This window comes from Aspergillus campestris (genome assembly GCF_002847485.1).
Source record: "Aspergillus campestris IBT 28561 chromosome Unknown P168scaffold_8, whole genome shotgun sequence".
Classification (NCBI taxonomy): Eukaryota; Fungi; Ascomycota; class Eurotiomycetes; order Eurotiales; family Aspergillaceae; genus Aspergillus; species Aspergillus campestris.
In genome coordinates, this window is record NW_020194343.1 from 961311 (window position 1) to 985062 (window position 23752).

Below are 23752 nucleotides of genomic sequence, written 5' to 3' on the forward strand. Positions count from 1 at the left end.
TTTTTGCCGGGCGAAAAAAAGCCAAAAGTTCCCGAGTTGGCTCCGTCGTCATCTCTGCTCCGTTCGAGACTCCTTCGCCATCCACTTTTTAAGACGGCGTCCTTGCCTCCACTGTCAGTTTATCTAATCTACATCTATTTTCTGTATATTATTATTCTGTGATCGTCAATTTACTCACACCTTCTCTATTTCCAGCGATTTGAACCTCGTTCGATCTATCCAGGACCCGATTCTCCTCGACCTACGTTCATCGATCTTTTCGTCTCCTGCGTGCACATTGCGACTCCATTAGTGGAGGAGTTTTGCTCAATCACTTCTTACACATTCGCGTCATACATTCGCCATGGATCATTCGAGAGATCCCTGCCCCTGGGTCGCCCTGAGCGATTTCGGCGGTGCTTTCTGCATGGGTGTACGTCTATCACCGGGTTCAGGTTGTGTTTATTCTTTTGGCGAAACAGAACTGACATGAATTTCGTGAATATAGGCGATCGGTGGTGCCGTCTGGCACGGTGTCAAGGGATTCAGAAACAGCCCCTACGGAGAGCGACGGATAGGTGCCATCACTGCCATCAAGGCACGAGCACCGGTTCTCGGCGGTAACTTTGGTGTTTGGGGTGGTCTGTTCTCGACATACGATTGCGCGATCAAGGGCATCCGAAAGAAGGAGGACCCCTACAATGCCAGTACGTCTCGCTGTCTTCCGTTTAAAACACCCGTTGATGACACATTTTGGGTTCGCTAACAAAATCTCCCTATAGTCATCGCTGGTTTCTTCACTGGTGGTTCGTTGGCTGTTCGTGGTGGTGTCAAGGCTGCGCGGAACTCGGCCATTATGTGCGCTGTCTTCCTGGCTGTCATTGAGGGTGTCGGTATTGGTTTCCAGCGGATGATGGCGGACAACACAAAGCTGGAGGTGAGATCTTCCCGATAGCCATCGTCTCTTGCAATCATTCGAAACTAACATGTGTCGAACACAGCTTCCTCCTCCGCCCCCGTCCGAGCAAAAGGCCCTTGCCTAAAAAACTCGCTCCCATCACACCAATCTCAACGGGAGCTATCGTCTTCCTTTCTCACCAATTCCCCGTTCGCATCGTATATTATTATATCTCTCTTCTCAGGTGTTGGTCTGGGTCATGTCGTTTTCCAGGGCCATCGTTTAGAATGCTTGCTTCTATTCTATCCCTGCTCTTAATTGTTCTTAAGCACTGGGTTTTGTCGGCGGTTGGATTGCACAGCCTTGCATCCGTGTGTTTTGTTATATTACCTGGGTGCTAAAAAAAAAAGAGGAGTTCCCTGGCAGGTGGATTTCAGAGTCGACCGGGGATGAAACTATGTACATTAACAAGGAGAGAATCAGTTCTAATGTGACATTGTGTACACGTTCTAACAATCTTGATTACTTGGTGAAACACTTACTCGAATAGGCAAGGCACCTGCAGCTGAGGTGTTAAGTTGCCCTTTCAAATGTCGCCTTCTCCGCACTTAACTCGCATCTTCAGACTTATCTCCACGCAACTCTAATTCCAACGATCAAATACTCATCTCAGGTTACTTTGCTTCTATCTACCCTATATTATTTGTTTGTGATGCTAACAGTCATATCCCACCAAAGCCGTGACATCTTCCCACAGTCCCAAAGATCCGATCCCAATCCCCCACACCATGTTCCAACCAACGTTAATCATCCACGGCGGCGCCGGAGCAATCCAGCGCTCAACCCTCCCTCCAGACCTCTACTCACGCTACCACGCCTCCCTCCTCTCCTACCTCCGCTCCACCAAAGACCTCCTAGACAAGGGTACCCCCGCCCTCGACGCAGCCGTCCACGCCGTCTCCCTCATGGAAGACGACGAACTCTTCAACTGCGGCCGCGGCAGCGTATTCACAAAGGCAGGGACAATCGAGATGGAAGCCTCAGTGATGGTGTCCAGCGTCTTGGAGAATGAAGGGGGAGGAGGTGCCTTCAAACGCGCCGCTGGGGTAATGGGTTTGAAAAACGTCCGGCACCCCATCCGACTCGCGCGGGAAAGCCTCCTTCGTACCGGCCATGACGCGAATGGGAAACCTACCTCGGATGGAGGTAGTATGCATTCGCAGCTTGCGGCGCCGTATGTGGAGGAGCTAGCTCGCGAATGGGGATTGGAGTTTAAACCTGATGAGTGGTTTTTTACGCAGCGGCGCTGGGATGAACATCGTCGGGGACTGGAGGGGAAGGAGGAGCCGGTGTCGATGAGCCAGGGGACTGTTGGCTGCGTGTGTCTGGATCGATGGGGTGGTCTTGCTGTGGCGACGAGTACGGGGGGCATGACGAACAAACTCCCTGGCCGTATTGGGGATACTCCGACCCTGGGGGCGGGGTTTTGGGCAGAGAGCTGGGATGGGGAGGTTGGAGGGGATGGGCAAGACTTGGGGGGCATGAAGGAAATGGTGTACCGGGCTCCGTCGTCTCCAGCCCAACGTGATTGCGCAGATTTAACGACAACATACTCGCTACGAAGCATATGGGACGATATATTCGGGAATCGGACATCTCCGCCCTCTCGCGAAACAGTCCCGCATGTTCCTTCTCCTCCTTCTTTCATGTGTTCCACTAACATATGCACCATAACATGTTCATCAACGGACATTCCCGAAGAGCAGCACGCTCTTATTGATCGCGCCCCCCGCGTCTCCTCTACCAGAAAACGAGCAATGGCTCTCTCAGGGACCGGCAATGGAGACTCGTTCCTCCGCGTCGCTGCAGCCCGTACAGCATGCGCCATTACTCGATTTTCACCCCATGAAATGTCAGCCGCAGCAGCTGTCACCGCTATTGCGGGACCCGGAGGTGAGCTGCAGCGCTCTGCAGGCCCGCGATGGCGTAAGACTGGAGAGGGCGAGGGTGGGATCATTGGGATCGAGGCTCGGGTGGAAGATAGCGCAGAGGATGGCCAGACCTTGCGCGGTACAGTGGTGTTTGATTTCAATTGCGGGGGCATGTGGAGGGCTTGGATTGAGACTGGGGATGATGGCTATGAGGTTGAGAGGGTGATGGTGTTTAGAGAGGAGTATCGTTGAGGGCAATATTCTGACTGTTACTGGTCGTAGGGTATTCAATGATTGATACGTTCCTAAGATAACAGTATGGTTCATGCAAAATGAGGCATAAATATATATTGTATAATGTTGCCTGAGGCACGTGGCACGGGGCATTCGGCCACAAGACGCAAGACGTCCTAGGACTACTTCCCTCATCTTCCTTGCAGGTCCCACCTGTAGACGCTAGTAGGTTACCTTCAACAGTCAACCAGGGAACTCTATCAAATGTTCTATACACAGCATACCCAGCCGAACCAAGGCATCCAACTACACACATTGAGATACCCTCAGCCAGTGAAGCCAGTGCTTGGACTCCAACAGGTGGGTCTTGACTGAGACCACCAAGAAACCAAGAGTCGAGACTGAGAGTTGATAAGTGTACTTCTACAGATATCCAGTGTCATGAATAACAACAAAGCGAGTTCTAGCTATAAGTATTGACTATTCATATACATGAGCACCATATCTCCCCATAAAAACAGCCACACACTCTCACTCTCTACCTAATCCCTAATCTCCTCCAGACTCAACCGACAACATCCCATCCACGAATCCTTCCACAAGCTAGTCCGTCCTACTAGGTTGATAGGTAGGTAAAAACCTCACCCAATCTAGCACCCACCGCCACAAGACCAGTGATGATCATAGCAGCTCCCAAACGAAGAATTCTTAGTGCACTTCACGCCCGAAGAGCCACTAGCTTTGCAACTGTGACCCGCGGACTGCAGGTTGGAGAGGAACTCGTCGCGAGCTTCCTTGGCGCCCAAGCTTGAGCACATCTTCGTGCAGCTGTAGGTGCAGACGCCGGCCTTGTCGGAGGTGGGGGTGCAGGTGCGCTTGCAGGCTTCGACGCTGGCGAGAGCGGCCAGGACGGTCAGGAGGAAGGTGGCTTTGACCATTTTGGTGGTTCTGGTGGTTCTGGTTAGATGGTTGGTTTGGGGGGAAGGGGATGGGACGCACTTTGGTGGTTTGGGGTGAAGTGGTTTGGTTTGGTTTGGTTTGGTTTGAAGTGATGATTTGGATACTGATGAGTGGATGATTGTCAGTTATGATCTGGGAAAGATGAGGGTTTATATACCTGAGATTTGGACCTGAAGGCTTGAATGAAGAGTGCATTCAACATCCAAGTTAACTATAGATGCTAGGCGAAGTAACCTCGTGTTCAACCTCGCTTACAGGTATACGAACACAGTGGATCTGCCCTATCCAATCCTCCAACCACCTACAGCTACCAACGGGACACACCGTGAAGCCATTACATGGTCTGAATCCTCGATGCCCACCAGGCCCCCACCTCAGTCAACAACGGGACATCCCAATCGAGGATTCCGAAGCCTTCTCCCCACTGACACCCCAAACAGGTAATTGAAATCTGGGGCAAAACGAGGAGGATCCGTGAAGTACATTGTGAGGAATATTGTATACGGAGTTACATTGCACCAGCTTCGCCCTGCCAAGGGCGGTGGCGCTGTGTAGATGGGCAAACGTGGTTTTCTCATACATGTGAAGATACAAAGAGATACGAGGGAGAGGCTGTTGCTTACTGACTGGGAATGGTTCGCTGATTGCTGGAGTTGGGTGATATGGCCGAGGTGGAGGTGGGGGGTGATAGTTGTTTGGCCAGCCTTGGGTGAATATCACTAATACCTAGTCATCGGGTCTCTATGTATACTTAAAACATATAGAAATCACCAATGGCACATATAAATAGAATCAACAATGTCTATATACTCACAACCCAAACCTAGATCCTGCAGTTCCAGCCCTAAATCAGGAATACGATTTACCCGGAGCAGGCAGACCCACCAAGGTAGCATCCCCATATATTATCCACTAAACTAGGGCTCGGATTCATCCCCTTAGCGGGTGGTAGATCGCAAGCTCAGGGCTAGGAGGTTTAGTCCGGGGTTCGCCAAGTGGCTTCATCAAGAACATTATCCAGCCTCGACACGAGAATCTTGCAGCATTGATTGGACGGACTGTGCAGCCGCGTTGAACAATCTCATCGTTTGCCAAATGAGATCTCGGGGCATTGCCAAGAATAGGCAAGTTCAGACTATTTTGGTACCCTTGTCGTGCAGATACGAGAGGCGTTCCTAAGAATGGGGGCTTCGTATTGGCGTTCTTGGCGGGCTTCTTCATCAGACGGGTGGGCATGGAGTTGTTCGTAGTATAGTAGCGAGATAATAGGTAAAGGTGGGAGTCCAACTACCTGTCGACAGCCTTGAAGACGACAAGAACAAGACTGCGAGGCGCAATCCGTCTGACAGAGTCCAATCTCAAACATACATAAACGGTACACACCCTTCAGCCATCCTCATTCCAAACATATCCCCTCTCAAGAAACCCAAACCTATCCACAACTAAAGGTGAATTCCCTCCTTCTCGAATCTCTTCCACTCAAACATCCACTAACCTACCAAAGAACAATCAGCAAAAAAGAAACCAAAATGGTTCAAATCCTCCCCCTCCTCACCCTCCTCGCAGCAGCAACCACCAGCGTGCAAGCCTGCAAACAGACCTGCAAAGTCTCCAGCAAAGGCATTTCATCATGCTCCTACAAGTGCACCAACGCGTGCGATTCCTACCCGACCAAGGACGCCCGCGATGACTTCCTCGCGAACCTGCAGTCCGCGGGCCATTCGTGCAACGCGGTGTCGACTAATGGGGTGAAGTGTAAGAAGACGAAGGGGTTTGGGGACTGTGGGTCGCACCATTGGTCTTGTGGGGAGAATTGTTGATTTTCTTCCCTTTTTTTTTTATTCGCCCTATTGTCTTTTGTTGTTGGGGGTGGGGGGTAGTAGTAGGGGTGTGTACTTTTTGTATATAGTATATACTACCTTAGGAAGAGCATGGTGGTCTTGTTGAATGGTCTTGTTGATGTAGATTTCTATCCATCAGTGTGGGCTTTAATATTGTTGCAACTGTCCTGGGACTGTCCTGGGACTGTCCTGGGACTGTCCTGAGATTATAGAGACTAGTAGACTATATCCGAATACGAATGGTTCATAAGCAGTAGTGCAAGCATGTATCATTATTTCACTAGAGTTCGTGTTCTTTGAACTTAGTCACATCATCCATTGTAAATCAAATCACGCAGGTACTTTCCATGATCAGTCTCATCCGCTCCTTGGGAAATACATCCGTAAATGATGACCAGTAAAGATCGCTAGTAAAGAACCCCAGTCACAATCACCAGTAAGAATCACCAGTAAGAATAAAACCCATCAGTAAAGACCACCAGTAAGATCATCACTACCACCCCGCCACCGGAGTCAACTTCGCCATCACCCCATCCACCGGACACACCGTGGCTCCCGTGCGCACCTTCACCTCCGCATCAGGATCCACCAGCTCCATATGGAAGCGAGCCACAATAGCCGCAACCATACAAGCGATCTCAGCCCTAGCAAAACCCTGACCGATGCAGCCACGCGGGCCATGCAAGAAAGTCATGAAAGCGTAGTTACTGGTCGCGCCGCCGGTATTAGCCCTGCCAGGCCCCATCCAGCGCTCGGGGTTGAACTCGTCGGCGTCGTCGCCCCACAGCTCGGGGAGATGGTTGATGATCTGGGGGGAGACGATGAGGATGGTGTCTTTAGGGATGTGTTGGCCTACGAGGGTAGTGTTGCGCGTGGCGACACGGATGGTGGCCGGAACGGAGGGATAGAAGCGGAGGACCTCGTTGCATACGGCGTGGAGGTAGTGCAGGCTGTCGAGGGTGGGTGCGGCGATGGGAGCCGAGGGGGAGAGGCGGGCGCGGACTTCCTCGCGGAGGCGGGTCTGCACGTCGGGGTGCTTGCAGAGCGCGTACATGGCCCATTGGAGGGCTGTGGCGGTTGTTTCGTGGCCCGCGGCGAGGAAGGTCATCATCTGGTCGACGAGCTCGTCGTCGGTGAAGGCGCCGCTTTGGAGGGCGACGGAGAGGATGTCGACTTTGGGGGTGATGCTGTCGCTGCTGCTTGAGTCTCTCTTTTTTTTCCCTTCGGTGATCACGTTGCGGACAACGGTGCGGACTAGGTCGGCGCTGGTGCTGATGTCGCGGTTGTGTTTGAGGGGCGCTTTGATGGCGAGCTTTCCGAGGCCGAGGACGACGAAGAGGATGAAGCAGATCTGTGTCAAGGGCGGGGCGGAGCTGACGATGGCTTCGTAGGCCTTGGCGAGATCGTTGTCTGGGTCGCGTAGGGCCTCGAAATCGTGGTCCATGCCGGCTACTCCGATGATGTCTAGGGCCGCGCGGGTGGCCCACGCGCCGATTTTAACGACGTTGTTCGAGGGGTCGGGGCGCTTCTGGAGGTCCTCTTTCATCAGGTTCACCATTTCGATGCTCTTGGACCAGAAGATCGGGTACAGGTCTTTGATGTGGCGGTAGGAAAATGCCGGCATCAGATTTCGCCGTTGTCGCTATGCAGTTAGTATTGGACGTGGAATAAGCAGAGAGTAAGATTCACCTTATGTTCATCCCCCTCAAGAAGAAGGAGCCCCGTATCCCCCGCGGCGCGCGCAAGACTCATACGAGACAGTTCGGGCTTCTGGAAGTCGTAGACGCGCTGAACCAGCATCTCGCTCAAAGCCTTGGTGTTTGTCACGGTCAATCGCTCCATCCCTGCCGGCATATAGATTCGCAGGAGTCCATTATTGGGCAACTCCTTCGCCCATGTGCCCCATGTATTGAAGGGGAAATTGTCGAGCAGCGATCTTGAGTTGCCGGTGATCCATGAGCGGTTCTATGTGGATTTCAGCATGTGTCGCTGACAGATTAAGAGTATTAGAGGTGCTTACCGGCGGAGTAGGGACCTGCTTCAGCGGGGTGAAGTACTCGGGGTACAGGACGGTGCCGTAGAAGGTCTTGAGGATGGTCGCTGCGAAGGACAACAGGAGGAACTGGGTTAGAGACGAGAAGTAGTACGCATAGGCAGCCAGCGCGACATAAACCGCTGACAGGGGGATCTCGATCATCTTGGAGGATTATTGATAGATCAAATCCGATGGGAGGGGCTGCTTAGTGGGGGCCAAGGATACGAGGAGTTGAAGAAGGAAGACGTTGTTGGAGTCAAGCTTTTTCTGTCAGAATTGATTCAATTTATATTTGCTGGCTTGACCTGAGTGACAGTGAAAAGAGACAAAGAGTGAATATAGAAATCATGATAACAGGCAGTTGGTTGGTGCACGTGTTGTTATTCACTGGAATCTATCTACCTAATCACTGTAGAGTCAATTATTGTGATACTTGTTTATTGGCAGCGGACGGACTTATATCAGTTTAGTTAGCTCTTATAAGGCTTACTCCAAAGGAAGTTAAAGATCTAGAATCGTATCTTAACTAAACCATCCACAGTCATGATTAGTATATGTATTTGGCTGTGGAAAAGATGCTCATACTAGTTTTACTTACTTCAACACAAGGATTTATGTTCTGGCAATGTTATATAGGATCCAAGATCAGCCAGACATGGCTTTAGATTCATACGAGTTGCATAGCCCCGAAGGATCAATCACCTTGTTACTTGGTCACCGCTGGACCTACAGCAATCCAGGTTATAAATAGATATCAATAGGACAGAACAAAGAATGCATACAGATAATCTAGCTGATCCTTGTTATAAGATCTCCATGACTTTCCGGGGCCACGAGCCTTCGCACTCTGGAGCCTGCAGTAATGTATTCTTCAATTATAATGCAAATATCCGTGACTATTAACTAATCTTCTACAGGCTTGTGCAGCTATACTTCTCCCCTAGTCTTGTGCATCGGTAATGCATCGAATTGTCTATGTAACTACAAACACACGCATATATGCCTATATCGCTACTCACAGATGACATGTTATAAACGATGCCGCATCTCCCTTAACACACGTCCCCTCCTCTCTATAACAACATCCAATATCAGCATACACCCTTTCCAAAGTGCAAGAAAAATCAAACTCACCATCCCAAGCCTGCAAAGCCGCTTTCTCCGCATCCCACCCCCACAGATACTGCTGCATCTCAGGGTCAGACCACCGATCAGGGTTCGTTCCGCCCAACCTGCAAGCTCGGAACTGTTTGTCGCGAGCTTCTTGCTGAGGACCATCCGGGAGGTGCAATGTGATCCGGTTGTCGGATCCAGACTGCTGGACGGTCTCTGCGCGCCGCTTGCGGGATTTTTCGTACACTTTGAGGGCGAGGGGGATCTCTGAGCGGGTGGATATGCTGGATAGGAGGATACCAAGGGCGGCGGCGTCTTCGACTGCTTGGGCGGTGCCTTGGGCGATGTAGGGGCTGTGTGCGATTCTTAGCTCGGTCGTTCTTATCCATCAAACCAAAGGAGAAAGGAGAAACCTACAGCATAGGATGACAAGCATCGCCCATCAAAGCAACACACCCCCTAGTCCATGTCTTCAACGGTCTATGCAAACACAGCTTCCACTCGGGGACTTCCTCCTCAGAAACCAAACCAATAAGCTTGGTCACAACAGGGTCCCAACCGCAATAGTCATCGACCATACTCTGCTTCGGGCTCCGTGTCGTCCAACACTCCCCCACCCCGCGCCGATCCGGATGCACCAAAACCACATTAAACAGCTCGTGTTTACGGAGTGGGTAAGCGACAATATGCCGCGCAGGGCCAATCCACCGCGTCGCCGCCGGTTCGTCGATCAAGCGCTTCAGGTCGGGGTCTCTCTCCATTGTGCTTCGAGGCAAGGTAATCCGGTAAGCGGCGTCTCCTGTTGGGATGGGGCTGCTGGATCCGTCGCCTAGCAGATGACCCCGGACGGTAGATTTGATGCCGTCGGCGGCGATGACCACGTCTCCTGTGATGACTGTGCCGGTGGTTAGACTTACCGATACCGGGCTGAACGTAACCCCCGACACGGTTGAATTGATGCGAAGCTCTACGTTGGGTAGTGCTAATGCGCTGTCGGCTAGTGATTTGTGCAGGTCTGCGCGGTGGATGACGACTTGCTGTCCGTGTGTCTTGTTGACGGGCATAGTCCCGAGGAGTTGTCCGTTTTGCCAGCGGCGGATGTGGATGCGTTCTAGGGAGACATCTCGAGCGTGTATTGAGGGAGACACGCCCCATCCTGGATGTCAATCAGTTTGTTTCTCTGGGTGGGAAGTTGGTGTGATACTTACGGTCCAGCAGGGTTAGCATGTTAGGAGACACCTGGATACCGGCTCCAACTTCCATAAGCTGTTGTCTTGGTTAATACTCAGTACCTCTATAGGTTTACGCGCATACTTTTGGGGCTGACTCTAGCACTATAACATTATGTCCCCGCAACCCCAAAGTCAGGGCCGCAGCCACGCCCCCGAGCCCTACTGCCGTTAGCAACGAGCTATCTGCGCCATGGATAGTGCACGCATACCCCCACTGTTCAAGAACAATCAGCATCTAGGCCTAGAACCTATCAGTGTGCGACTTACCCAACAACGATAACATCCAGGGGCACCTTAGCCCGCGTCAGTCCCATGACGAACGAACCGGAGCACCCGAATCTTGTGCAACGCGTAGGGGTCAGGATATTTGAAAGAACCAAGCGATATTACTCAAGTGACACAACTAATGTCAATACATCTATCACACGAAAGGTATAAACCATGAACAGCAAGATCACTCTCCTGGAAAACGGCTCCTACCCCATCTATTATATAGTTCCTGCCCTTCCATCCCGTGGTCTCACCGGAAGCACCGGAAACCGGTCACACTGGAACACTCCCGTCATCCCCCCGCAACCCATGAACCAGGACCAGAAGGCTATGAACTTACGGCTAGGTTGGTTGGTTAAGTTGATTATTACACGTGGGGGTGGCTTTGGGTCAATTGCCCAAGCAACATGTACATGTGTGATTTCGCTCGCAATACGTTAATTGGGATGTCGCAGTCACACCACTGTCACAGGCATATGCGGCTAACCCTAACCTTTCCCATGTCGAACATGGATGATCCTGGACGTGTAGTAAGCGTGCTGGGATAGCACCGAGTTCAACTTCAGCCTCTAGTATTAGGCTGAGTACTTATCCAGGATCAATTGTGTCTTTGCTAGAATTGTGCATCGCCTGGCTCATTGATAAATAAGTATGTGTTTATCTAGGTAATCGGGGATGGGAAGTATAGTAAGCTGAATCTGCGGCGCTGTCGGTTTCGCTACAGTCTTCATATACAAATGGCAAAACATCACACGTTTCAGTTAAAATGTTTCCTCTACTAAGGTAATACAAGCTCATTGTCTACTTCTGACGTCTGATCGACGGCTCTCTTGCACCATGATCGCCTTTCAGCTTATCGATACTCTGTCCGCGCCATATGATGTTCGTCAGGTCTACTTCGACTTGCCCTTGTATGGGTTATCTCTATCAGCCTTGTAGTATATGTATAATGGACGCTAGAAGATCTACAGAATATGCAGTCATAAACATACCCCTAGAAAACAGCCTGTCCAACATACATAGGCAGAGCAAGCATTAAGCTAACAGCACCGCCCCAAAGACCCCCGTCCGGCAGAATGCTAGCCATTGCCTACTCAAGTGATAAGACGGGTGTAGGAGACAGTCAGCATAATCTCTTGGTAGCAAGTATGTGAAACACTGACGAAGGTAGAACGGCTTCAATGTAACCACGTTTTGGTATATTTATTCTAGGCGTGCCGTGTCGTGCTGTGCCATGTCGGTCTCACGCAAGGAATCTCGATAATACTGATATGGTGGCCTCCTTGCAGCTTTGTTCGTTGCATGATAATGGCAGATCTGGTAGGGCTTTGCTGTCCAGTAGTACTAGAGCCATATTAGCATAAAGACTCTTGATCTTCAACTCTCGCTCCACTTGGGCTCCACCGCAAGAGTTCGAAAGGAGGACGTGCTCCTTGTCTTGGAAGAAAGAAAGGTTGCATGTTTTTAGCTCAGAAATATGGAACAAAAACCAGTAAGTTCTGACCAGAAATAATGATAGTAACAGTCCTGTTGGTCTGGCAGGTAAGAGGTTTCCAATCACTGGGTAAAAGGCTTGATGGTGATAGTCCTGTGTAACATTACATTGCATGTCTATCTACCTACTAATAACCTACCTCACTAAAACAGGCTTTGTGAATAAGAGTGAGGTTACCTGTCTAGGTAGTATACAGAAGTAAGGCCTGCTGCAAGGAGTACCGTACTGTACCTACTATTCCTTCTTTACCTACTTACTTGTTCTCCCAACCGGTCAAGACTGTTGCCATTCCTTTGTCTATATACACTTACGGTTTATCTTTGGAATGGGTATGATTCTTTGATAATGGTTGAGATTGAATAATACAAGAGTATGATAATGGCAGTAGTTGTGTAATCAATGCGATGACTAGATGCACCATAATCAACACCCCAAAAAGTAGAGCATAAACACCCATTGGCTATTTAAATACATAAGTGCGGCGGTCAATGTAATAGATACAGGAAAGAAGCCGCTCAACGATCTTGTAACGCAAACATGAAAATGAGAGAGGAATCATGAAGAATGAGGCATGTATACCCTCATCCAGTAGGCCTATAGCCCGCAGAACAATTCAATGGATATCATTCGTCCGGGCGGACGACCGTCTTATCGCTCCAGAAGAGGCGACGTCTCGTCGGCGGGCTCGTCGGACTTGCCGGTGCCACGCTTGCGGCGACGACGCCGCTTCTTCGCCTTGTTCGACCCGCTGTCGGGGTGCGCGTTCTCGTCGCCGATGTCAATCAGCGGGCTGGCCGGCCGCACAGGGGAAGTACCGGTCTTCCGCGGCGTGTCGGGCCGATCGACGTCGGAGGAGCTGGTGCTGGTCGTGTGGAGGACGACCTTCCGGATGCCGTTGACGTCAAACACCTGCTCCGTGATGCTCCCGCTGCGGGCCGGGCCCCGGTGCAGGTAGTCTTTGCCGCGGGGGCGGTCCGCGTCGGGCGAGTGCGGCTCCGAGGACCGGTCGCTGACGGCGGCGCTGTCGCCGGCCGGACCATGGTCGTCTTGCTCCTCGCTGACGGGCTCCGGGATAGACACGTGGTTCCCCGTCCTCCCGGCCGGGGTGCTGTTCTCGGAGGATCGGGTGTGGGCCATGGTATCGTAGCCCAGCTGGACGGCGTGGGCGCCATCGCGGGCATCCAGTCCGGCGGACGCCAGGAGGCCCGCTCCGATCCCGCCGGCCAATGCGGGCGGGGGCATCTCGCGGCGGGACAAGTCGGTGGTACTAGGGCCGGAGTCGAGGTCCGTCCGGCCGGAGTGGCTGGGGGAGACGCTGGTACGCTTGATCTTCACGTTCTGGTACCGCGTCTGCCGGGGCCGGCTGGCCAGGTTGGACGGGCCCAAGTGTTTGAGGTGTTCGAGGATCTGATCGGTGGCCCCGCGCTGGGTCACCATGTGGTCGGCCGTGTCTGAGTTGCCCTGTCGGCGGAGTTGGAATCGCTGCAGCGGCGCTTCCACGGAGCTGCGGCGGCGGTCGCTGGACCGCCCGTTCGGGACGTGGATCTCATGTTCCTGGTCGACCGTGCCGTTCTGCGGCGGCGGCGGCGGCAGCATGGGAGGCTCTTCGACGATCTTCCCCTTGGGCACGCGGGACTTGGGGGCCGGCGTCATGCGTCGGATGGCCTTGTGGACGTCGATGAAGACATCCGACTCGTCGATGATCTCCTCGCCAATCAGCTCCTCGATCACATCCTCCAGGGTCACCACACCGAGAGCGCCGCGGTCTTCGCCCGGGTACTCCGAGGCCAGGACCATGTGCGACTTGCCCTCCTGGAAGAAGTTCACGATGTCGAGGCAGCTGGTCTCCGGGCGCGTCTCGGGCAAAGTGGCCAGGGCAAAGTCACGCACGCGCTTGCCATCTTCCGGGTCATAGGTGATCAACATCTTGACGAGGAGCATGCCGACAAAGTTCCTGTCGTTGTCGGGCGCATGGATCGGGATGCGGGAGTACCCTTGCGACAGGATCAGGTCCATGGTGGGTTCATCGAGAACGGTCTCGGCGGACATGGTAAAGACATCCTCCATGGGGGTCATGATGCTGCCCACCGCCTTGTCCTTGAGGTCCAAGACGGCGCTGATGATGGTGACCTCGTCGGAGTTGAGCTGTTCCCCGGCTTCTCCTAGGGTCTTGTGGAGGGTCACTAGCGTTTTCAATCCGGCCTTTTTGTAGATCGTGCCATGATCCTCGCCGAGGAGCCGATCGAGCAGCTTGGCGATGGGCCAAGCGACCGGGGACATGATGTACATGAGGGTCAAGACGCACGGGGCCATCCAGGCCCCGATGGGAAGGCCGTAGCGGACACAGATCGATTGAGGGACGACCTCACCGAAGATGACTAGTCACCGCAATTAGTCCCCATGACCGATAAGCAGGGTGAGGGGTTTCTGTACCAATCAAGACCGTACTGCCCAGGACGGCGGGCCATCCGCCTCCGAGCGACCGGTCCAAGACGATGGGAAGCGTCTCGTTGGTGATGACATTGCTCAACAACAGCGTCACCAAAACCCAGTGTTTCCCCTTCTTCAGCAAGTTCAACACACTCGCTGCGTTTTTCCGTTCGTGCACCTCGCCGGAGGATTGGATCACCTGCAGATAGACCTCATCCTATAGATTGTGACCGGGTTAGCCGCAGAACCACAACCCCACCCGCATCGATGAGGGAATATACCTGGCCCATCAGAGCGATTGTCAACCCCGCAAACGCACCACCGCTCAGCACGAGGGCTGCGGCGACACTCAAGTACAGCCATAGCCCGGGGTCGTTGGGTGGTTTCGGTTCCTCTTCCGCGGAGATGACATAAGAGGTGGGAGCGGCCGAGATGAGAGGTAACTGAAGGAAGGCCAGTACCAGCAGTTTTGCCAGACCGAAAACAACAGGCCGGAGGGCCAGTGATCTATAAGGTGGGGATGTCGCCATCACCATTGGGGTGAGAAGCGAGAGAGAAAGGAAAGAGAAAAAACAACAAAACAAAAAGATTGAAAATCGGGGGCCGTGGGGGGACTAGGACATGTTTAATATATGCGTGGGTTGGAGTTTGGAGGTTTTGTGGGCATGGCACGAGAAGGAACGGTTGGAAGTAAGGTCGAGCGCCGGACCGGGCTAGTGAAGGCAGTGGAGACCAGAACTGCAGCGAAGTAGCTCGATGATAGGGTAGATAATGACGGGTCCCTCAATGATTGACACGGGCGCGGCTGAAAGGTGTGGGACTGGAGAAGAAATTTCTCACATCAAAGAAAGAAAGAAAAAGAGAAAAAAGAGACAAAAGAGCAGGAAAAAGAAAAGCGACTAGTGGCTTGGGATTGTCTCAAGCAGCAAATGGTCCAGAAGAGATGCCAAGTATGGAAATCTGCAGGGGGAGAAAGAGGAGAAGCAGAAGAACCAATAAGTAAGATGGAGATGGAGATGGAGAGATTCAATGAACCGATCCCGTCCGTGATGAGAGGGTCACGTTCTGCCGGTCCACGGGGCGGTGAGTGTGCAGCCTGAGGCAGGTATATGATGTCATGTCGATCTATATCTTTTTCTCTATTCATGTCAGGTTGTTTCTAGACAGTGTCTACTATACACAGTTCGATCATCTTACTCTGCTGTTATTAGCCAGGAGTATGACACTATCCAAGTCTATGTCACACAACGCATTGAATTGAGTTGGCCAGCATGATCAGGCAAATATCTACAGTCACTGTAGCCCAGTGTATACTAGAGTGCTGCAGTTGATGTCAATCTAATTACTTATGATTGATATTGATTATAACTCATAACTGTTACCTACTGTTGAGTTTCTATGTATTCCTTCCTATATGAAGCTTATATATACTATCACTCATATTATTCAGGATAATTGCACAGTCTATCTAGTAACTTTCACTTGCAACACAGGGCTTGACAAGGATACTACAGGTCACACTAACAGCCCCAGGTAGATATCAGTGGGTGTCAGTGAATGCCAGTGGCTGTCTGTGGTTGCCAGTGGCTGTCTGTGGTTGCCAGCTTAAATTCAAAGATCGATCTTATAAAACTCTCTTCTCTCCTCTCTGCAACTCACCCAGATTCCTATAAGATTCAATCCCTGTGAGATTCGATTCTCGTACACAGCATGATCACAATCTGGTCAGCCATCGTGCTGCTGATGGGAGCAGTAAGTAGATACTTTCTTTCATGAAGGGAAACGCTACTAAGTATATACAGTGCCTCCTCCATCGCGTCGGCCTGATCCTGTATCGCATCTTCTTCCACCCTCTGGCCCACTTCCCCGGTCCGAAGCTCTACGCAGCCTCATACCTCCCCTATCTGTACCAGAACAAGATCACCGGTACCCTGGCTAAAGACATGCTCCACATGCACGAAAGATACGGCCCCATCGTCCGCATCTCTCCCACGCAGCTCGCAATCGAAGGATCCATCGGATGGCCCGAGGTCTTCTCCCGCCGCCCCAACGTCCCCGAATTCGAAAAGATCCCGACCTTCTACGGAGCCCGCGACGGAATCGGCATCCTCCCCGCCCAGCACGACGACCACCGCCGCCAACGCCGCCTCATGGCCTACGCCTTCTCCGCCGGCGCCCTCTCCGAGCAGGAATTTCACCTCGCCCACTACACCGATCTCCTCATCCAGCAACTGCGCAAGCAGACCGCGTCCGGCTCCCCCGTCGACATCACGCGCTGGCTCAACTACCTCACGATCGACATCATCAGCGAGCTCGCCTTCGCAGACTCCTTCTCCTGCCTCGACCGCACCGACTTCCACCCACTCGCCACAATGATCTTCAACAGCATGCGCGCCAGCGCTCGCCTCTCCTTCTTCCAGCACTACCCCCTCCTTCGACCTCTCGCGCTTCTGTTCAACCGCGACATGCACACCCGCCGCCAGTACTACGTCATGGCGCGCGCCAAGGCTGAAAAGCGCATCGCGCAAGGCGTCGACCACCCCCGCCGCGACTTCATGGCCTACGTGCTCGGTAACAGCAAGGATGGCTCGCGCGGTATGTCCCACGACGAGATGGTCGCTAACGCCCGCACCCTCATCGGCGCAGGCAGCCACACTACCGCCTCTGCCCTCGCCGCCTTCGTCTTCTACCTGACGCAGACCTCCGACGTGTACGCCCGTTTGGCCTCCGAGATCCGCTCTGCCTTCACCTCCCAGGACGAAATCACCATCAAGGCCACCGCCGCGCTGCCCTTCCTGCACGCCTGTCTCGTGGAAACCCTGCGCATCCACCCGCCTCTGGCAGAGACTCCGCCTCGCATCTCGCCCGGATGGGTCGTCAACGACCGATACATTCCAAAGGGAGTGAGTTTTCCCAATCCACCTCTCTATAACTTAACCTACCATACAAACAGAACTAGAAAATTGATAAATAACATAGACCCCAATCTCCATCTTCCAATGGGCCACCACGCACTCCCCGCACAACTTCACCGACCCAGACCTCTTCGCCCCGCAGCGCTGGCTCCCAGCCGATGATCCTTTGTACGACGCGCGCTACGCAGACGACAACCGCGAGGCGTCGAATCCGTTTACGACGGGCCCGCGCGACTGTCTCGGTAAGTACCTTGCTTATGCGGAGATGCGCATGGTGGTGTCTCGGCTGCTGTGGAATTTCGATATCGAGCTGGTTGACGGGCAGATGGATTGGGCGGATCGTCAGCGGGTTTACATTGTTTATGAGAAGGGGGAGCTGTTGGTGAGGCTGAAGCCGTATTTGCGTGATGCTGAGTAGGTGGCTTGGTTGATGCTGCTGCGTCTGGCTTATTTGGTGAGATGGTGGGAAAGAAGTACCTAGCTTGAGACCTGAGGTAGAGGGTGGAAGGAAAGCACCGCAGCCATTGAAAAAGTCACCAGTTCTGACGTTCGTCATGAACATCCTAAATGCCATCCCAAGTAGCACATATGTATGAAGTAACTGAAGGTCTCAGGGCACAGGCTTGGTTTCTGTCAAATGAGAAGATACGGGGAGCTTAAGTGAGCAAGTCGCAGCCAATGAACATGATCTCGTTTCTTTCAAAGAAATAAAAGCCGGGTATCATTCAGTTCGTCAGGCACCTATGTCTGTTTGTACCATCACCTACCTACCTAAACTTACAAAGCCGACACACAATCCACATTCAACCTCTTCTTCATAGCTTGCAAACTCTAACCAGCCCAATGTCCGACGATCTTGATGTCAACCCATCCGAGGTCAAATTCCTCGCAACGCTAAAAGAGAGCAAGAACTCAGTAGTCTTCAAAGTCCATTTCCGAGACAAGATATGCGTCATGACAGTGGTAAACAAATGAACCATTCTCTTCGTTTACTGCCTCTTACTGTGTGCTGAGGTATAATAAATGCAAGTATCACGACAGAGGCAAATCCGAATGGGACCCCCCCCCGACCGCGAAATTAACCTATTCATCTCAGAATCCACCACATATAGCAGACTAAAAGCAAAAGGCCTGTGCCATAGAGGCGTTATTCCTGATTTCTACGGGACGATCAGAAAGATCCAACCGGCTTCATGGCCCTCTCTCACCATGTTCCTAGACGACGAACTCCCCCCCAACGCCACCGTCATCGAATACATTCCCAACCTGCAGCAGATCGATCTGTCCAATTATACAGAGCGCCGTTTGGAGACACTCCGTGACATCCTTGACGAGATACACAACGCGGGTGTTTTACATGGTGATGCTTATCCGCGTAATATGATGGTATCGCTATCTCCAGGGGAACGCGATCGGGTGTTGTGGATCGACTTTGATTCTGCGCAAACGTTTGCTGAGGGGGATTCGCTTTCGTCAAGACAGAGGCAGTGGGTTGGGGATGAGGTTGAGTTGGTGGATTATTTTGTGGATGCTTTGGTTGGTACCTTGGTTTCTTTCTTGGGAAAGGCGGGCTTTCGCTGACTGACTGTGGACAGCCGAAGGATTTCGAGGAAGGGAGGCTGAATCGTACGTGGTCTTACTATCACCAGTATGATTAGGAGGACTGGTTGGTTATCATGCCCTGTATATATATACATGAGGGTTGGAATATGCTCTATATCGCTAGACTGGGTCGTGCGGGGCACGGCTATATCCTCTTCCGCTATCATTACTTATGAATCACAATCATCTACACTATTCTGATCTACAGAGTATCTACTACCTCCTTACAACCTACAACCTACTACATACTACAACCTACAACCATGCCCAACCCAACCATCGCCGTCCTAGACGACTACCAATCCATCTCCACCCCCCATCTCACCCCCTAACCCCCCACTTCACAATCCACCACTACGCCCAAACCCTCAACCCCGCGGACCCAACCTCCCACGCAGCCCTCATCGCCCGCCTCCACCCCTACGACATAATCATCGCCCAACGCGAACGCACCCCCCTCCCCGCATCCATCCTCTCCGCCCTCCCCAACCTCAAACTCATCCTCACGACCGGCGCGCGCAACCGCGCAATCGACACCGCATATTGCGCCCAGCGCGGCATTCCCGTTGCGGGGACGAGTGGCCCTCGCACAACCACAACTGCACACAGCACGGCGCAGCACACGTGGGCGCTTATCCTGGCGCTGGCGAGACATGTTGTCCGGGATGATGCCGCCCTGAAGCGTCCCGGCGGAGAAACATGGCAGGGGGAGACGCTGGGGATGAATCTTGCGGGGAAGACGCTGGGGTTGGTGGGGTTGGGGAAGTTGGGGGCGGAGGTGGCTAGGGTTGCTGTGTTGGCGTTTGATATGCGCGTTGTGGCGTGGTCGGAGAATTTGACACCTGGGAAGGTGGACGTTGTTTCGAGGGATGTGGGGGTGGAGGGGGGGAAGATGCGGTGCGCGGAGAGCAAGGCGGAGCTCTTTGAGGTGGCTGATGTGGTGAGTTTGCATTATGTGTTGTCGGAACGGAGTCGCGGGGTGGTCGGACGGGAGGAGTTGGAGAGGATGAAGGAGGGGGCGCTGTTGGTGAATACGTCGAGGGGACCGTTGGTGGATGAGAAAGCATTGTTGGAGACGTTGTCAAAGGGCGGGATTCGTGGGGCAGCGCTCGATGTGTTTGATTTGGAGCCGTTGCCGGCGGATAGTCCGTGGCGGACGACGGCTTGGGGGACGGAGGGACGGAGTGAGGTTGTGTTGACGCCGCATATGGGGTATGGGGATGAGCAGATCCACGCTTGGTATGAGGAGGTTGCGCAAAATTTGGCTCGATGGAGGGATGGGGAGGAGTTGACAACGCGGTTGAATTGATACCTACTATTTACTGAGTATTTACTGAGCACGTTTACAGAGTATGATTTACTATACTGACGGTATACCGGTGCCCAAGGGAGTTAGGGCATGTGGGGCATGTGACCTGGCCGACATAACTAATCGCATTATCAATCTATGCAGGACATGCATGTGACATCGAGCGTGTCAATCGACCATACTGTAGTCGGTTAGGTAGTATTGACATTATCCGCTACGGGATAATAGGCCCTGAGGTATATTATCCATTGAGACAATCTGCATCCGTCAACAGGAATTGAGTACTCCGTACTCCGTGTGAAAAGATGAACCTCGGTCTAAAGTCGGCCAATCACTCATCCGGATGATTCGGCCTGAGGATCGTCAGCGTGACCTCGGTGCAAGGGATCTTTCATGGTATACTAACTAATAGTAAATCTTATTTACTCTATTATACATCGTCATATAACCCCTCCATTCCCTTCTGTCTTCCTCTCCCCCACATCCTCTTTCCTCTACTCTCTTCTCTACTATATACACTACTCTATACTTTACTCTAAACTCTCCTCTATACACTCAATTCCTCTCCAACCCACCCAAAATGTCTCCCATCGCCATCCCTCCCCCAACAGAAGACCCCTCCACCCTCCCCACCAGCAAAATCACCCCACCAACCCACCCCACCATCCTCCACGTCGACCGCCAACCCGGCGCCTTCACCAGCGGCGCCATCTCGCTCGTCTCCCTGCCCGCCGGCGCCCTCTTCGCCAAAATCGCCACGGCCACCCCGGCCAAAAAGGCCTACACGAGCGTCCAAACCGGCCGCGACTCCCACATCGAGCTCAACTCCGACCTCGTCTACTGCAACCACTCCTGCGACCCGTCCCTCGTCTTCGACATGTCCCGCATGGAGGTCCGCGTCGTCGACCACCGGCCGCTGAACAAGGGCGATGCTCTGACTTTCTTCTACCCCAGCTCCGAGTGGGAGATGGACCAGCCGTTCCAGTGCTCGTGTGGTGCTGGGGAGGGCGTCTGTCGGGGTTGGATCGCGGGGGCTGGACAGATGGGTCAGGATGCGATTAAGGGATACTGGTTGAATCCGCATATTGAGGAGATGGTTGCGGAGCGGTGGGGGGGTGCTCAGGCTTCTTCTTCTTCTTCTTAGAATATGGGGGCTGTCTTTACTAGAGTATGGGGATGTAGTATCATGTCGAATGTGTATATACTTGCATGATAGAGTCGCATTGGATAGACATTACTCTACATTACATTCATAACCCACGTAAATGTAAGAAATAAATAATGAAAATATATTCAATAAAGTTCATCAGTCACATAATCATAATCATACCGATTCAGCACCCTCCCTCTCACCCGCTCCATCTCCCTCTCCAACCCCGCCATCTCCTCCCCATCCACCCCACCATCAACCCCCCGTCCTCCCCCCGCAAACTCACCAACCGATCCCGCGCATCCGCAAAAACCCGATACTGCCCCTCCCCAAGACAAACCCCATAAGCCTCACAGTAGCAGCTCCGCTCATCCGGACAAAGCGCCGCCTGCCCCGTAAACACAAACTGCCACAGCAGCTCCCACATCGACCCCGCCAGCTCATCATCCAGCGCCGTGTCCACCAACCACCCGCGATACGACACATAATCCAGCAGCGGCACCCGCCGAATCTGCCGCCCGCTGACGGCAAACTGCCCGCCGCCGGGCTGCGCCAGCTCCGTCGGCATCGAGTCGAACGGGAAGAGCGCGTCCCACGCGTCGCTGAGACTGCTGCCGAGTTGGTCGGAGGCGCTGTCTTCGGCTGCGTTTCGCTTCGTGGAGGAGAGATTGACGGCGCTGCTGGAGACGGACATCCCGGGACAGCCTGGCGCGTGCTGGCATCGCAGGTTGACGTACCCCCTGTCGAGGACGTAGGCCGGTTGCAGGCGGCGGCTCATGAGCGCTGCGTCGCCGGCGAAGAGGTCGTCGTGGACGGCGCTGTCGGTGCGGTCTGCGCGCAGGAAGATGTTCACGTCGCTGAGGGAGAAGTAGTGGTCGATGATGTAGGTTAGGTAGGCCATGACTTCGCGGCCTTTGTTGTGTGGGAGGGAAGATTTGCTTCGCTCGATGGTGAGGGTGTGTTTCGGGGGTGGTGGTGTTGTTGTCGTTGTCGCATTTCCAGCTGCGGTGGATGAAGAAGAGGATTGAGAGGATGAGGATGAAGAAGAGGAAAATGTGGAAGGAGGAACAGCGCGCTTGAAACTCCGCGCATACAGCCCATCACCAGCATCAACCGTGTAAACCGCGCTGGAGAAATCGTCCTCCTCGTCGACGAGCCGCTGCACCCAGCTCGTGTCGACGTCGTGCGTCGTCGCGACGACCAGCGTCCGCGAGTAGCTGTTTTTGATCGGCGGGGCCCATTCTACCGGGCGGTAGATGGATCCTGGTCGGTTTTGTTTGCGCCAGCGGCGGGGGACGAGGAGGTGCGAGAAGTAGAGGTAGAAGGAGATGGCGGTTGTGACGAAGAGGGCGGCGCCGGCGCTGGCGGTCCAGGCTCGGGTGCGCATTTTGTTGTTTCAATTTATAGATAGCTTGGGGGCATCAGTATGTAATCTGTCTGTCTGTATGCTGTATGTGTATGTAGGTGTATATGTAGTCGAGTGAGCTGGGCTCAGCAAATAGGTAGTAAATAAAGATTAAGTCGTGAGGTAATATCGTAACAGCGTAGGGAGGTAATGCAAAGTAAGTCGTCTAAAACCTGCCGAGTATCCGCAGGAATGCAATGCAGTGTATATACTCAACTTGAGCCCCAAAAAGAATATTGTAAGAATCTCCTCTATAGTATCCAACGTCCAAAAGGATCACAGCAAGAAAGAAAAGAAAGAAAGCAAGGCGCAGTCCCAGCCAAAAGTCTCGTGAGAGAAGAAAATCGATCGGCATCATCGCCCTGCTGGATACATCAGCGCTAAAGCGATCGGCAAGGATTGAAGACCCATGATTGGGCCTGCAGGGGGGCAAAGCGACGTCAGCTCGTGGGTTCGGTTTCCAAATTTTCTGGCTTTTTTTAACACATTTAATTTACTGTTTAGGATTGGTGGTTGGGGGCTGTGGTTTGGTTTGGTGGTTACCATGGGTTGGGGGGTTACCATGGATGGGGATGTCATGATGTCATCTATCTCTGTTCTGAGTCTGGAAGTCATACGATGATTCCTACACTATATAACTCATTGACCAGGACAAGGCTAGGGTTGAGTCTGTGCTGCTCTCGGACGCTGCTCTCAGACTCTCGGATTCAACAGTCAAGGGTGTCATCCTCATCCCCGCACAAGGCTGTACTAATATGGAGGGATGCTACGGAGTAGACAGCACTGATCTTGAACAATGTGTACTGACCAGACTCATTTCACTTGCAAGTCTATACCCACTCACAGTATAAACATCTATCTCTATAAATATAGAGATACTAAGTAGAAGTAACACTAACCCACAAATCCCCCCCCGCAACAAGCGTACTCACCAACATCGCAACGCCCACGCC

The 23752-nt window shown here is 52.8% G+C and overlaps 11 protein-coding genes across 11 annotated transcripts; 6 read left to right on the forward strand and 5 right to left on the reverse strand.

Moving 5' to 3' along the window:
* The first annotated feature begins 62 nt into the window (after nt 1-62).
* Nucleotides 63-1384, forward strand: P168DRAFT_255406 (protein transporter TIM17). Its single transcript, XM_024834460.1, has 4 exons — nt 63-412; nt 488-686; nt 762-916; nt 981-1384. Exons 1-4 carry the CDS (start codon nt 344-346, stop codon nt 1020-1022), a joined length of 465 nt encoding a protein of 154 aa, XP_024691813.1. The 5' UTR covers nt 63-343; the 3' UTR covers nt 1023-1384.
* A 119-nt stretch (nt 1385-1503) lies between these two features.
* Nucleotides 1504-3145, forward strand: P168DRAFT_255410 (isoaspartyl peptidase/L-asparaginase). The gene is made up of 2 exons (XM_024834461.1): nt 1504-1550; nt 1616-3145. Exon 2 carries the CDS (start codon nt 1666-1668, stop codon nt 3058-3060), a length of 1395 nt encoding a protein of 464 aa, XP_024691814.1. The 5' UTR covers nt 1504-1550; nt 1616-1665; the 3' UTR covers nt 3061-3145.
* A 353-nt stretch (nt 3146-3498) lies between these two features.
* Nucleotides 3499-4103, reverse strand: P168DRAFT_328280 (uncharacterized protein). Its single transcript, XM_024841340.1, has 2 exons — nt 4042-4103; nt 3499-3990 (listed from the first exon to the last, which is right to left on the reverse strand). The coding sequence occupies exon 2, from the start codon at nt 3978-3980 to the stop codon at nt 3693-3695; it is 288 nt and encodes a 95-aa protein (XP_024691815.1). The 5' UTR covers nt 3981-3990; nt 4042-4103; the 3' UTR covers nt 3499-3692.
* Nucleotides 4104-5342: 1239 nt separating this feature from the next.
* P168DRAFT_291355 (uncharacterized protein) lies at nt 5343-5868 on the forward strand. Its single transcript, XM_024837393.1, has 2 exons — nt 5343-5450; nt 5507-5868. Exon 2 carries the CDS (start codon nt 5532-5534, stop codon nt 5820-5822), a length of 291 nt encoding a protein of 96 aa, XP_024691816.1. The 5' UTR covers nt 5343-5450; nt 5507-5531; the 3' UTR covers nt 5823-5868.
* Nucleotides 5869-6336: 468 nt separating this feature from the next.
* Nucleotides 6337-8040, reverse strand: P168DRAFT_238229 (cytochrome P450; the record flags this gene model as incomplete). Its single annotated transcript, XM_024833603.1, has 3 exons — nt 6337-7485; nt 7533-7808; nt 7864-8040. 3 exons carry the CDS (start codon nt 8038-8040, stop codon nt 6337-6339), a joined length of 1602 nt encoding a protein of 533 aa, XP_024691817.1.
* A 789-nt stretch (nt 8041-8829) lies between these two features.
* Nucleotides 8830-10637, reverse strand: P168DRAFT_255412 (putative salicylate hydroxylase). The gene is made up of 6 exons (XM_024834462.1): nt 10491-10637; nt 10306-10387; nt 10200-10257; nt 9409-10147; nt 9013-9344; nt 8830-8951 (listed from the first exon to the last, which is right to left on the reverse strand). Exons 1-6 carry the CDS (start codon nt 10535-10537, stop codon nt 8908-8910), a joined length of 1302 nt encoding a protein of 433 aa, XP_024691818.1. The 5' UTR covers nt 10538-10637; the 3' UTR covers nt 8830-8907.
* A 1699-nt stretch (nt 10638-12336) lies between these two features.
* On the reverse strand, nt 12337-15418 carry P168DRAFT_291357 (putative DUF21 and CBS domain protein (Mam3)). The gene is made up of 3 exons (XM_024837394.1): nt 14700-15418; nt 14422-14635; nt 12337-14366 (listed from the first exon to the last, which is right to left on the reverse strand). The coding sequence occupies exons 1-3, from the start codon at nt 14952-14954 to the stop codon at nt 12637-12639; spliced, it is 2199 nt and encodes a 732-aa protein (XP_024691819.1). The 5' UTR covers nt 14955-15418; the 3' UTR covers nt 12337-12636.
* Nucleotides 15419-16128: 710 nt separating this feature from the next.
* P168DRAFT_298043 (cytochrome P450) lies at nt 16129-17751 on the forward strand (the record flags this gene model as incomplete). Its single annotated transcript, XM_024838232.1, has 3 exons — nt 16129-16170; nt 16221-17321; nt 17398-17751. The coding sequence occupies 3 exons, from the start codon at nt 16129-16131 to the stop codon at nt 17749-17751; spliced, it is 1497 nt and encodes a 498-aa protein (XP_024691820.1).
* Nucleotides 17752-18089: 338 nt separating this feature from the next.
* On the forward strand, nt 18090-19096 carry P168DRAFT_291359 (uncharacterized protein). The gene is made up of 2 exons (XM_024837395.1): nt 18090-18869; nt 18929-19096. The coding sequence occupies exons 1-2, from the start codon at nt 18357-18359 to the stop codon at nt 18989-18991; spliced, it is 576 nt and encodes a 191-aa protein (XP_024691821.1). The 5' UTR covers nt 18090-18356; the 3' UTR covers nt 18992-19096.
* A 1712-nt stretch (nt 19097-20808) lies between these two features.
* On the forward strand, nt 20809-21484 carry P168DRAFT_291360 (uncharacterized protein). Its single transcript, XM_024837396.1, has one exon. The coding sequence runs from the start codon at nt 20825-20827 to the stop codon at nt 21386-21388; it is 564 nt and encodes a 187-aa protein (XP_024691822.1). The 5' UTR covers nt 20809-20824; the 3' UTR covers nt 21389-21484.
* Nucleotides 21485-21593: 109 nt separating this feature from the next.
* Nucleotides 21594-22781, reverse strand: P168DRAFT_319762 (DUF3431 domain-containing protein; the record flags this gene model as incomplete). Its single annotated transcript, XM_024840309.1, has 1 exon — nt 21594-22781. One exon carries the CDS (start codon nt 22779-22781, stop codon nt 21594-21596), a length of 1188 nt encoding a protein of 395 aa, XP_024691823.1.
* Between the last annotated feature and the right edge of the window lie 971 nt (nt 22782-23752).

What these genes read in the sequence shown, in the direction of transcription:
- P168DRAFT_291359 (XM_024837395.1), top strand. Translation starts at nt 18,357, where the DNA reads ATGCAAGTATCACGACAGAGGCAAATCCGAATGGGACCCCCCCCCGAC. An exon ending in ATTATTTTGTGGATGCTTTG is followed by an intron (nt 18,870 to 18,928) that starts GTTGGTACCTTG and finishes GACTGTGGACAG; the next exon opens with CCGAAGGATTTCGAGGAAGG.
- P168DRAFT_328280 (XM_024841340.1), bottom strand. Translation starts at nt 3,980, where the DNA reads ATGGTCAAAGCCACCTTCCTCCTGACCGTCCTGGCCGCTCTCGCCAGC.
- P168DRAFT_291355 (XM_024837393.1), top strand. Translation starts at nt 5,532, where the DNA reads ATGGTTCAAATCCTCCCCCTCCTCACCCTCCTCGCAGCAGCAACCACC.
- P168DRAFT_291357 (XM_024837394.1), bottom strand. Translation starts at nt 14,954, where the DNA reads ATGGTGATGGCGACATCCCCACCTTATAGATCACTGGCCCTCCGGCCT. An exon ending in CAATCGCTCTGATGGGCCAG is followed by an intron (nt 14,636 to 14,699) that starts GTATATTCCCTC and finishes CACAATCTATAG; the next exon opens with GATGAGGTCTATCTGCAGGT. An exon ending in GGGCAGTACGGTCTTGATTG is followed by an intron (nt 14,367 to 14,421) that starts GTACAGAAACCC and finishes TGCGGTGACTAG; the next exon opens with TCATCTTCGGTGAGGTCGTC.
- P168DRAFT_255410 (XM_024834461.1), top strand. Translation starts at nt 1,666, where the DNA reads ATGTTCCAACCAACGTTAATCATCCACGGCGGCGCCGGAGCAATCCAG.
- P168DRAFT_255412 (XM_024834462.1), bottom strand. Translation starts at nt 10,537, where the DNA reads ATGGGACTGACGCGGGCTAAGGTGCCCCTGGATGTTATCGTTGTTGG. An exon ending in CATGCTAACCCTGCTGGACC is followed by an intron (nt 10,148 to 10,199) that starts GTAAGTATCACA and finishes ATTGACATCCAG; the next exon opens with GATGGGGCGTGTCTCCCTCA. An exon ending in GATGCTTGTCATCCTATGCT is followed by an intron (nt 9,345 to 9,408) that starts GTAGGTTTCTCC and finishes AATCGCACACAG; the next exon opens with CCCCTACATCGCCCAAGGCA.
- P168DRAFT_291360 (XM_024837396.1), top strand. Translation starts at nt 20,825, where the DNA reads ATGTCTCCCATCGCCATCCCTCCCCCAACAGAAGACCCCTCCACCCTC.
- P168DRAFT_255406 (XM_024834460.1), top strand. Translation starts at nt 344, where the DNA reads ATGGATCATTCGAGAGATCCCTGCCCCTGGGTCGCCCTGAGCGATTTC. An exon ending in GGAGGACCCCTACAATGCCA is followed by an intron (nt 687 to 761) that starts GTACGTCTCGCT and finishes ATCTCCCTATAG; the next exon opens with TCATCGCTGGTTTCTTCACT. An exon ending in CGGACAACACAAAGCTGGAG is followed by an intron (nt 917 to 980) that starts GTGAGATCTTCC and finishes TGTCGAACACAG; the next exon opens with CTTCCTCCTCCGCCCCCGTC.